The 12,739-nt window shown below is 37.7% G+C and overlaps 1 protein-coding gene across 2 annotated transcripts in view; it reads right to left on the bottom strand.

Moving 5' to 3' along the window:
• Positions 1-12,739, bottom strand: part of ascc2 (activating signal cointegrator 1 complex subunit 2) — a 63,727-nt gene that overhangs the window by 25,851 nt on the left and 25,137 nt on the right. For both annotated transcript variants that reach the window (XM_060843682.1, XM_060843681.1), the window contains exons 5-11: positions 9,740-9,869; positions 9,577-9,644; positions 8,551-8,661; positions 7,373-7,485; positions 6,760-6,834; positions 3,607-3,714; positions 85-153 (exon numbers count right to left, since the gene is read on the bottom strand). In XM_060843682.1, coding sequence (XP_060699665.1) covers positions 85-153; positions 3,607-3,714; positions 6,760-6,834; positions 7,373-7,485; positions 8,551-8,661; positions 9,577-9,644; positions 9,740-9,869 — 674 coding nt within the window. The remainder of the gene's footprint in view (positions 1-84; positions 154-3,606; positions 3,715-6,759; positions 6,835-7,372; positions 7,486-8,550; positions 8,662-9,576; positions 9,645-9,739; positions 9,870-12,739) is intronic.

Raw genomic sequence — 12,739 nt, 5'->3', positions numbered from 1 at the left:
GGTTACTGTTCTAAATACAGGGTACACATAAAAACTCTGTTGATAATATAGTCTAAACTTTCCATTTGTTTACTGTGCCCTTACCGCTTCTGGTGTAGCAGAGCTGTAAAGATCTGAAGGAAATCTTCTATGAAAGGCAGAATATTATCAGATCTACACAACAGAAAAAGAGCGAAAAAGTCTTAATACGAGAAAAACTTTCATGACACATTATTTCTTGAAAACAATTACCTATAAATGAATTTTCTGTACTAAACAGAATTGTTTTATTCAAATATAATACTAGACAAATTTAACTTTGAGAGGATTTGAAAAAGATTTGATACAAACTAAGTTGTACTTCTTCGAAGTTAGAAGTTTGAAAGGTGATTTCATCAATATTTAAGATATCATGGCAGAACTAAGTGGAGAAAGAAACAAACCCTGCTCATTGGAAGTCTAGGATAAGTCACACTTAATCTGGATTTCATTTTTCCAATATACAGGAGAGTCCACCTTGAACAGTACATAATATTTAATTCTAGGACAGGCATCAAACTAAAAATATGGTGATACCCAGGACAAATGCTGGGATCCTTGATTTGCACACACCTTGGATGAAAATATGTTCTAAATGCTTCTTTGCCAAAAACATGTCAAAAGCAGTTCCGCAGGAACGCAGGAAGTTAAGTTGCAAATGGGCATATATTGGTCGAAAGAAGAATAAAGGGCATTGAGCAAAGGAAAATCACTCAGGGTTAGGTGGTCATTGTCATAGTGAAAATCTGGCATGGATTGAAGTTAAGAGAGTTAGAATCAGAAGTAAAGTACAAGAAATTGACTACTAATTGTTCCTTGAAAGTTAGATAAAACATCTTTTTTAAAAGAACATTGAGACACATTAGGTTTACAAAGTAAAAGACAAAAATTGTTGGAAAAGCTCAACTGGTCACGTTATCTGTGCAGTTAATATTCAGGTCAAAGATCTGTTAGGAAGCATTATTAAGGGTAGGTTGTGTTCAGAAACTTTATTGTTAGGTAGTGCTCACGTAAGGTAGTACTAGCAAGTCTGGAAACTGTTAGCTTCACTAGACAACAGTAAGCCATTATGTTACACTAAGAACAGACTGAAACACTGATGGCATAATGGGGCCACAGGGAGGGTGAACAGATAACAGGACATTGAAACCGTGTTAGATTGCATGTAGCTCATACTGAGGTAACTGAATCTTATCTCTTCTGGAACCAATACTATTAGAGAATACCGCTTCTTACCAAATAAGGATGTAGCACTGGGATGTGAGGGGCTAAAAGCTAGACAAAGAGAACAATAGATCAGAACGCCTTCTCCAGCTGGACAAATGTCTAGCTGTAACCGATTCTCTCTCGAATAAAGCAGTCTGTTTCTTAGAATCTGACCCGGTGTCTCATTCCTCCGAAAAAGAACACGGGGACGGTTGAACCGTCTTAACAGATCTCACTTAACTTGTTGATCTGAAACTTTAACCGTGTCTCTCTCTGTAGATAATGTGCAATGTTTTCAGAAAATTCCCAGAATTCCCTGTTTTTATTTCAGATTTCCAGCATTTGCAATATTTTGTTTTTCAATTTAGGTTTTTTAAACAGTGCCTTGGGATCTACAGAAGTGCTTTGTAACAAGAGCAAGAGTTGCATACCATGTATTATGCATGTGAAATAAGGTTAGATTACCCAATCCATGGAGTTCTGATTAACTTTACTGTGAAGCCAAGTTCCAACTCTTAATTTACACTTCAAGTTTTGTATTAGTGCAAAATAATCACAAATTCAGAATTTCTAGAATGAAATTTTAGCGGAAACACTCAGTAATACATGTTAACGCTCCAGGAACTTAAATTTTGTAAAGTTACTGCTCAAAGCAGATATATTTAGTCAATGCCAAAAATAAAACATTTCCAAAAATAAATTTGCTTTAATTAGTATCCCGCTGTAGAGACTCAAACTTTCCTGGATTCAAATAATGGCTTACTTTATTCCCTTAGCTGTATTTTGGAAACAATGAATATTTGTTTAAACTATATCCAAATCAGGGAACTAGGGTACCTAATATGCTACGTTATCTCAAAAGGTTAGCAGTCACTTGAGAGAAAGCAGTATGCTCAGGACACTGAACTATTGATGACCTGCTTGCACACATTTAAGTTTAACTAGTTAACACTGGAACTTTCCTAACATTCTCGATGGGTGGAAAAGCATCCTTTGACATTTCTCAACACAGTTTCAGAAAACTGCACCTAGATTTAAATCTGCCACGAATACAAATCTGAATTAAGGACAGCTGCCCCAATTATTTCCATTTGGTACAATCGCAATCTGATTTTACCCTGGGAAACAAATATCTAATTTCCTCGCAACACTATTGTTGAAATCTATGAGTAAAGTGCAAAAAAAGCAATAGGCAAGCCTGCCACAATTGTGATATCATGTGAAAAAAAAACACCACATCCACTTGAGACCAACCCTTATGATTTCATCTATAAAATATTTTCAATAATATATAAGAATAGGTGACAGTGGGCAGTTGTCTCATCTCTTTTCAAAATATGGTTAGTTCAGAGAGTCTTTTATCCTTACAGATGTTGGAATAAATATCCCATACAAATGTATTTTTCTCATTCCTTTGAGTCTCTTCTTGGAGGCAGTCTGGTCTAAAGTTTTATAAAGACAAGCTAAAACAGAGCGAGCTGTTTCTTCAATTTAAAATAATTGATAAATTTCATTAGCCATCAACTACGTGCGCATTACTCTATACCAAAATTTAAATTGGCATTACTCTACAGCATCTGCTTGATGTTAAAATGCCAGTTAACAAGTCACTGATATCATTAGAGGTTTTTTTGGTAGTTTTCATGTTCACAAGGATTTAGTTTCTTCATAGAAACCATAACAAGGCTCTGAATGCTTATGTATAGTGTTCTGAATACAATTCTATTTACTTGCTTCAGAAAGGACTCTCTAAAGCAATTCATTAAATCCTAATCCAGTTCTTAAAAAGATCTTTTCAGCTCCAGTTCATTCTTACTAATAATAGCTTTTTAAGCATTTAATGTGAAGATGACATGCAATTCTGGATGAAAAATCAATTCAAACAAGCTGGAGTTAAACACAGATTAACTTAGTTGTAATTATTTTATGCTAATGCCTGCTGACAGCCATCTTGCAGGTGCACATATGTGCCACGACAGAAACATGCATACAATTCCAGAAATGCTAGATCACCATGTGGAACTCTAATGGTGTTGTACACAAAAGAACTACACATGCATAAAGAAGCACTACAAAACAAATTTGAGCAGTGCATAGTGACCATGCATATAGTGTCAACAGACACAGCTTTTTCTTATAAGGTCAAAGGGAGAGGTGTAAACATTTGAACCATGAATGACACATTACTGGATGAGGAGAATAGCAGAGCAGCTTGCTAATACTCATGGATGAAACAAAGCAGACATACTGACATTCGGTAAGTTCAGCTTTGAAATAAAATGTACATGATTCACATCTAAGTTCACTTGGAGTAATATCTAGAGAATATGTCAACATAGTTTTCCACAAAAATAAGTAAATTCAGAGTTGCTGCTCCCTTACCCATTTTCTAGAATAGGTTGAAGGCACATATTGTTAATGATACAATGAAAAGCTTCAATCATTTTTTTCCTTGAGTGAGAAAGCCTCTTCCATAAATTTTCCTGTAAACTGAAGAGAAAGATATATTCACAAAATTAATAGCTTCAGTGTAGTTACAGGAGACAAAGTCAGGCAGATTGTAATACCTTCTGATTGTCTAATCTTGCATCAATTCTTGCTTTACACAACAACATTTCTACTCCTCTTTGAATGTTTATTGGTCAGTGTATTCTAATAGCCTTAAGAGTCTAAATAAGAAACTCAGCAGGAGAGTGGATAAATATACCAAATTTTCACTCAAGAATCCAGGTTGGAATCCAAACCAGAACATTCATATATGAAATTTTCCTTTTTACCATGGTTGCCTCGGTTCTCAAATGAAATAACTACCAAGGGAATTAGCAGTCTGCTCAACATGGACAGTAACCAATTAGGCTCTACTTAGGTATACTTACCAAACCCGCTAGCATTTCCAATGGCATCTTATGAGTCTGGAGGCCAACCTCATGTTTTTTTTAAAACTCATTTGAGAGATGTGGGCTTTGCTGGCTGGCAGCACTTGTTGCCTGTCCCTTGTTGCCTTTGAGAATGTGGTGGTCAGCTATCTTCTTGAACTGCTGCAGTCCATCTGCTGTGGGTTGACCCACAATACCATTAGGGAGGGAATTCCATGAATTGGACCCAGTGACAGTGAAGGAATGACAATGTATTTCCAAATCAAGATGGTGGAGAACTTAAAGATGGTGGTGTGCTCATGTATCTTTGGTCTATCCTTCTAGATGGAAGTGGCCATGGGTTTGGAAGATATAGCCTGAGGATCTTTGGAAAAGTTCTGTAGAGAACCTTGTAGATAGCACACACTGCTGCTACTGTGCGTTGATGGTGGAGGAAGTGGATGCTTGTGAATGTAAGGCCAATCAAATCAGCTGAAAAATGTGGTGCTGGAAATACACAGCAGGCCAGGCAGCATCCGAGGCGCAGGAGAATCAACGTTTCGGGCATAAACCCTTCTTCAGGAATGAGGCGTTGTGTGGCCAGGGTCTGGCGATGGAGGACACCAAGGACCTGCACGTCATTGACAGAGTGGGAGGGGGAGCTAAAGTGTTCAGCCACGGGGTGTTGGGTTGGTTGGTGCGGGTGTCCCAGACCACCTCATCTTCCGCCTAGGAACCCTCCAACCACACAGGATGAATGCAGATTTCCCCAGCTTCCTCATTTCGCCTCCCCCCACCTTATCTCAGCCCCAAGCCTCTGATTCAGCACCGCCCTCTTGACCTGCAATCTTCTTCCCGACCTCTCCGCCCCCACCCCTTCTCCAGCCTATCACCCTCACCTCCTTCCACCTATCGTATGCCCAGCGCCCTTCCCACAAATTCCCTCCCCTCTACCTTTTATCTCAGCCCACTTGGCACACCAGCCTCATTCCTGAAGAAGGGCTTATGCCCGAAATGTCGATTCTCCTGTGCCGCGGATGCTGCCTGGCCTGCTGTGTACTTCCAGCATCACATTTTTCAACTCTGGTCTCCAGCATCTCCAGTCCTCACTTTCTCCAAATCAAGCAGCTGCCTTGCCCTCACTCATCTAGGTAAGTGGAGCGTATTCTATTACATGCCCGACTTATGCTTTTTGGATGGTGGACTGGCTTGGGGAGTCAGAAGGGAGGTACTCGCTACAATTTTCCTAGCCTCTGACCTGCTCTTGTAGCCACTCTGTTTCTGTGATGAGCCCAGTTGAGTTTCTGGTCAATGGTAACCCCCAGGATGTTGATAGTGGGGGATTCTGTGATGGTAACACCATTGAATGTCATCGGGTGATTACCTTGACTCCTATTGGTGATTATTATAGCCTGACATTCACAAGGTGCGATTGTTTGTTGGATCGCTCAGTTCTGTCCATCACTTGCAGCTTATATTGTTTGTCCTGTTGTTTGGTGCCTTCAATAGGTTGACATATCATCTTCAGATATGTCTGGTGCTGCTCCTGGCATGCCCTCTTGCACTCTCCATTGAGCCAGGTTGATCCCCCGGCTTAATAGTGATGATTGAATGGGGAATATGCTAGACCAAAAGATTCCAGATTGTGCTGGAGTACAATTCTGCTGCTGTTGATGCCTACAGTGTCTCAATCTTGACCTGGAAAATCTGTTTCAAGTCTGTCCCATTTAGCATATCACTTGGGAAATAGGATCCTGATAGCAAGCCAGAAGGCCTTTGGTGCCTCCTCTTACCTAGTTCAATGAGGCGTCAATGAGGACCACAATGTTCTTCTGGACCAGGCTTAACAGTAAATTTTCAGAAGAAAATTGGGCAGCACCATGACTCAAATGGTTAACACAGCTGCCTCAGTGCCAGGGTATGGGTTAGACTCCAGCCTCGGGCAACTGTTTGTGTAATTTGCACGTGACTGTGTGGGTTTCATCCGGGTGCTCTGGTTTCCTCCCATTCCAAAGATGTGCATGTTAGCAGAATTGACCATAGTGTTCAGGATTATGCAGGCTAGGTAGATTTGCTATTTTAAATGAGGAGTTAAGGATAGGATGCTCTTCAATGGGTCAGTGCAGACTCCATGGGCCAAATGGCCTGTTCAGCAACCTTGTTCATGTAATTCTGGCTCAGTACTGTCCACTTTGCCAGTTAAGTCTGTCAGCTGACCAGTGCTCCAGGCCTTTTCAGCCTCCTACCTCACAAACCCACCCTCATTGCTCAGAGAACATGGAGACTGCCAACCAGGCACCCACCTCACAAAAGTTGCATTAGTGGGAACCTTGATGATAAACTTCGGGATCCATATGTGGTCTGAGTTTTGAATTCCTGGCAGACACAGGAAAATTCAGTGACAACAGTAAGGTACATGACAAAAGTTTAAATGGTCCAGAGTAAAATCACAAATAGGAATAAATGAAGTTATTTCAGAGTCTGCTGATGCAAACAGAACAATCTGAATATCCTACTTTTCTGCTGTCAAACAATGAAGTTCTAAGTTTTTCATGGCATAACACAAATAACTGAGAATTGGAGAATATGAGATTCTTTTTGCAAAGTGATCAAGGAGAATTGCTCAACGCATTTAGATACATTAAACAGTTTAAAAAAGCCTTCATGAAATATATTTTACCTAGTTTCAACGAATCGTCTCTTTTTGATTGCACTTTCTAGTTCAGGGACAATTACTTCATAAAATGAGGCTAACCTGCAAGAAATAAAGAGAAACAGTTTTCATGGAGAAGAAGAATCAGTCGAAATTATTCCAATGTATCTTCGCCAATCTTACTCATTGTTAATTTAAAAACTGTTTTTCTAAAGAATTATGGTTCATGTGTGCTTGTTAAAATATCCTGTAGCTGCATTAAAACTAAACAGATAAAGTGTTGACAGCAACCAATCCCACAATACATTAACATGCCAAGTCAATTGGACCTACAGGAGGAGTATTCCCTGATAGTTTTTTTTGTTAAACAACCTCCATAGGTCATCTCTCCGGAAAGGGGAGAAGTAATAATTATCAGAACCACTGAGTTGACCCATATTGTCACTGTCAAAAGTTATTGCTTCAAGAACAGTACAAGAATAATGGAAATAATCATCAGGCAGTTTGTAAAATGTGGAAAGGTTCAGCAGTAGAATAATGGAAGAGAAACTGCTACAATTTAGAACAGAGAGACAAGATTAAATGAAATTTTAGTAGAACCAAAATCTCAGTAATGACATTTAAAAACATACTTTCATACCTATGAATAAAATCATGCTTTTGCATTGTCCTACTAGCTTCAGGAAAGATATCCAAGAATGCAAAAAGTGTAGTACAGGTATCACATAGATACAGCAAAATATCCTTAAATTCCTAGAAAAACAAAAATTTTGTATTTATAGATAACATAATGCTAATCTACCGCGCACAAAATACTAAGAAACATTGAGAATGTTGTTAAAGTTTGAATCAGTCACAAGTTTCCAAATAAAAGAATTTTCTAACCAAGAATATTCTTCTGTAGACATTATATTTCTGTTTCCACAATTATCACAAAGTAGTGAGTACAAGAAGCTTTCTTGTTTAATTTGGAAAAATCAGACAAACATAGTGTTTAAAGCAAAATAATGCCACTTATTAGTAAACTAAGTACTAATCATTTACAGATATCAGTAGTCAGGTAAATATTTATGGCAGAAAGGTAATGATCCAAAGAACAGGACCAGGCCCTCTGGCCCACCATTTCTGCATCAACCATGATGCCATTCTAAACTGATCCCATCTGCCTGCACATTGTCATATATCAACAAATATGACAGTCATCAAGAAATCCAATATGGATTTAAGAAAGGTGTTTACTGCTTGAAGAATTGGGAACAACATTTATTTTGGTGAATGCATTTATTTATTAACTCACTGACTAATTAGCTGGGGTTAACTCACTTCTTTCATTGCAACATTATCAAGCTATTTAACATGAACCCTTCATGTTTGAAGATGTATGTCAATGCAAAACAAAACTGTACTCATGACAAAGCTATTTTTCCATACACACAGTACTAAGTCTGTTGTCAGTAAAATAAGCTGAGATGCTGTTAATTAGGATGTAGATAACAAGAAGTGTTAAAAAATGAAGGTGAAGTTAAACTTCTGATGTGTGCAGTGTCAACATAATGGAAGAGTAAAGTGTTTGATTATTTTAACTACCAACCTGATAAAAAATTGTTGATTAAACAATGAAATATTACAAGTTATGCTTTCTGTAGTAAATTAACATAAAACTAATTAAACTATAATAGACATTGTATGTCATAGTGTTTGAAATGAATATAATTAACCAGAGTCTTTGTTTCTCTTTTCCTGGAGACTGATGTCAAGTTCATTGCACATTTTATTGACAATACAAAATAAAAATCAATGTCTTAATCTAAACATCACCTGTACAGGCATATCCATGAGTGAAACTTTGGTTTGTGCATCAATCTTCTGAGGCCTTTGTGAATGATTTTCCAATCTTAAGCCACACTTGTCACAAATACTACTAAATACCTAGAAGGCAAGGTGAGAACTGGATTAAACTTTAAATTTACCAATACTATTCAGCTCATTTAAACATACAAAACCACATTGTTATATTTACACAAACACTGGAGAATGATCTGCTCTTCAAGGATCTCAATGTTGAGGAGTAGATTACAGTTTTTGCATTCAAATACTCTGAAGTACAACATGGGTCACTTTAAAATAAAGCTCTTGCCACTGCCCCAAAAACCTGCCTAAACTCTTGGAGTTTCTGATCATGGAATCAATGTGAGGTTGTTAATATCAGATCTTATAATTCTTCCAGGACCAATCATATTTTTCAAGACATAATGACTGAACAGTACTATTAAAAGACTCACTAGGCAGGGTAGGTCTTGGCTGATAAAACATCTTGTACAGGGATATTTAAATATCTTGCAAGTTTCATTAAGTGTTAATACACAGGAATTGTTTAAAGCTGCAGACTGCACCCAGTAAAATATTCTACTTCATTAAACAAATTATCTTTATTCTTGGCAGGGAGGTGGAGCCTTGAAACACAATATTTGAAAGGGAGAAGTACAGAGTATTCTTTGGATCATCAAGAATTCTTTTTGTAGCCATCATTTACTTTGTGCTCATTTCAATCTTTATTTAAAAAATGACAGATTTCCCTCAGATTCCTTGCAGGTGCAAATATTTGCAGCCATCTTCCTCCAGCTGTGTTGTCTTCATTATAAACTTAACAAACTTTCCAAGGATATATACTATAATTATAGCAAACTAACCAAGTATATAACAGACAAATCAAGGGTTGCGCAGTGGTAGTGCTGCTATCTCTGAACCAAGAAGCGCCAGTTCAAGTGCCACCTGCCCCTAAGGTGTGTAACGACATCCCTACATATCCTGAAAATGTCTATAACGCACAAATCAGTTTGTTACCTGGAGAATTGTGGGCACCGTTTCATTCAGATCATTAAAGTAATTTGGTTGTTGATTAAAAATGTTTCCTATGTATTAGAAGAAACACAATTAAAAGTTCAAAGAAAACTTTCTGAAAATCATTCTTAGTCCAATCTTTAAGAAAAAATGTTCTCATACGAACCAATCATCTTCTTAAGGAGAGCAGCATTTCCTTTTCCAAATATTACACACAAGTCAAAGATCTTTGGGATGTCAAAGAGAAAACCATCATAGATTATTTCTCCAAAAGCTTCAGGTGTAATAAAGTGTTCCTGTTAAAAGAATAAAATGAACAGAAATCTTTACAAAATGAAAAAAATCTGCTAGGATACATACAAAATAGGGGTAAAGCTCTTTAAATTTCATCAAATTGGCAAGGAATGGCTACTGTGAGAGCCAAATCTTCAAATATCTTGCTTTGTTTCACTGCAAATGATAAATACTTTTGATATGCAGTATATTTTAAGAAGTAAAAATAATTTGCATTTGGGTTTTGAAGGGGATTTGTAGTTAATGGACTCTGTCCAAAGAGGGCAACTAAAGGTATTTCCAGCCCAGATCTTTGCTCACACCTTTTCCATGGCATCCCTCTCGACAAACGTTTTCATTTCAAATTGCAACTATTTCATTTGGGAAATCAATCAACGATGCAACAGCATCTTTAATTTAAGTTAGCTTTGTTTACCTATCACAGGAGCAGCAGTTTTAATACAACTTAAATCCATTTGTGTTCTCAAAATCAGCTGCTGCTGTTTGCAAATTTGAATTTCCAGCTACTTACAAAGAGCTAAGTAGCTCATAGCTCAATATAGGAAGTAAAATGAGCAATCCTGTTTTACTATTTCTGGAGCACTCTGGTTATTTAGGTTCTGTGGCTCACTAAGTTAATAAATTTGTTATTTAACTGCAAAAATGAGTGAACCATAAGTAAACAGAACTGATGCTTTGTCATTAATTGGCTCTGTATGTAAATTAAACAACCGGAAACATTGGTGATGTAATGGTGGTTTTGGTTAATAGGTGCAAATTGCCACAAGTAATTTGATGAAGTCGTTCGGCTGTGTATTATAGCATTTCAGGGGCGAGTGCCTCATCCTCTGAGCCAGAAGACCCTGGTTCAATTCCCACCCACGCCAGAGATGTGTAATAACATCTCCGAACAGATTTACTAAGGAAAAGAAAAACAGGACACTTGTGGCAATGTCCCTACGTATGACCAGATGGCTTGGGTTCAAGTTTCACCTGGTCCAAAGAAATGTCACAGGTTGACAAAATATCTAAACAAAACTCATCAGTTGCCTGGATTCAGCAGTGACCATAGGAAACTCTGATGAAAAACTGATATTTTCCTCAAGACAGATAACACAAGTAAGATTGATGAATCTGCAAAGTTAACACTTTAGATACAATTGCAAATTTATGAATACTACATCATGTCAGGATAGGTCAGACTCCATGCAAGAGTTAATCCTTTTTTGTTGTATATTCATATACTGAGTATTCATAAATTTGCAAATGGCAAGTTAACATGAGAATATTCACGAATTAAATATGACACCAGAAGACTACATAACGTAAAGAAAGTAAACCAAAGGCTTTTTGAAGTGCAATAGGTTTTCAGTTACACATATATAACACAAGGGTGATATTTAATTTTACAATTATTTTTAAGTATTTTATAGCTGCATATTCATAACGCGTACATCTTGAGCTTAGTGTGCGCAGTCAGATAACTTCAGGTTTCACACAAATATTTTGTTTCACTGTTCAAGGCAACTGATTTTTAATGATTACTCTTTTAAGAATTTTTTTCAAACAAAAGTCATCTGAAATGATTTTTAAAAAGCATACAAATGCTGAAATTTGTTCAAAATCTTCATTTCCAAGTACTATTTTCAAACACCCTGAACAATTTAAAAATGAAGCATTCCATTAATTTCCAATCTCTTGCTACATTCTGAAATGGATGAAAAATGCTTCAGACATAAACAAGCGACTAAAATTGTGGAAAATAGATTTAGGTTTGGAAGATAATCGAAGGTATAAGACAGAGGGTGGTGGTGGAGGGTCGTTTTTCAAACTGGAGGTCTGTGACTAGTGGAGGGCCATAAGGATCAGTGGTGGGTCCTCTACTTTTCATCATTTATATAAATGATTTGGATGTGAACATAGAAGGTATAGCTAGTAAGTTTGCAGATGACATCAAAATTGCAGGTGTAGTGGACAGCAAAGAAGGTTACCTCAGATTACAATGGGATCTTGATCAGATGGGTCAATGGGCAGATGGAGTTTAATTCAGATAAATGCGAGGTGCTGCAATTTGGGAAAGCAAATCTTAGCAGGATTTACACACTTAATGGTAAGGTCCGAGGGAGTGTTGTTGAACAAAGAGACCTTGGAGTGCAGGTTCATCGCTCCTCGAGAATGGAGTCGCAGGTAGATAGGATAGTGAAGGCAGCATTTGGTACGCTTTCCTTTATTGGTCAGAGTATTGAGACATCATGGTGCGGCTGAACAGGATGTTGGTTAGGCCACTGTTGGAATATTGCAAACAATTCTGGTCTCCTTCCTATCAGAAAGATGTTGTGAAACTTGAAAAGGGTTCCGAAAAGATTGACAAGGATTTTCCCTGAAGTGTCAGAGGCTGACGGGTGACCTTATAGAGGTTTATAAAATCATGAGGGGCATGGGTAGGATAAATAGACAAAGTATTTTTCCTGGGGTGGGGGAGTCCAGAATAAGACGGCATAGTTTTAGGGTGAGAGGGGAAAAATATAAAAGAGACCTAAGGGGCAACTTTTCACATAGTGTAGTGAGTGTATGAAATGAACTACCTGAGGAAGTGGTGGAGGCTGGATGGGTATATGAATAGGAAGGGTTTAAAGGGATATGGCCCAAGTGCTGGCAAATGGAACTAGATTAGGTGGGAGATCTGGTCAGCATGGACATGTTGGGCCCGTACATGTTTGTTTCCGTGCGGTACATCTCTATGACTTTATAATCTTTCAAGGATTCCACCTAGCTTTGATAATTTTGTTTCAAAGAACCTGTGTACAACGGATTGCTGTTTAATTGTCTGTAGCTCCAATTCCATTTGGAATTTAGATTTAGTTTTGCACTAGTTTGCTAGTTCTTCTACACA

This window comes from Hemiscyllium ocellatum, chromosome 24 (assembly GCF_020745735.1).
Source record: "Hemiscyllium ocellatum isolate sHemOce1 chromosome 24, sHemOce1.pat.X.cur, whole genome shotgun sequence".
In the NCBI taxonomy this organism is placed as follows: Eukaryota; Metazoa; Chordata; class Chondrichthyes; order Orectolobiformes; family Hemiscylliidae; genus Hemiscyllium; species Hemiscyllium ocellatum.
This window is presented reverse-complemented; position numbering and strand designations above follow the sequence as displayed.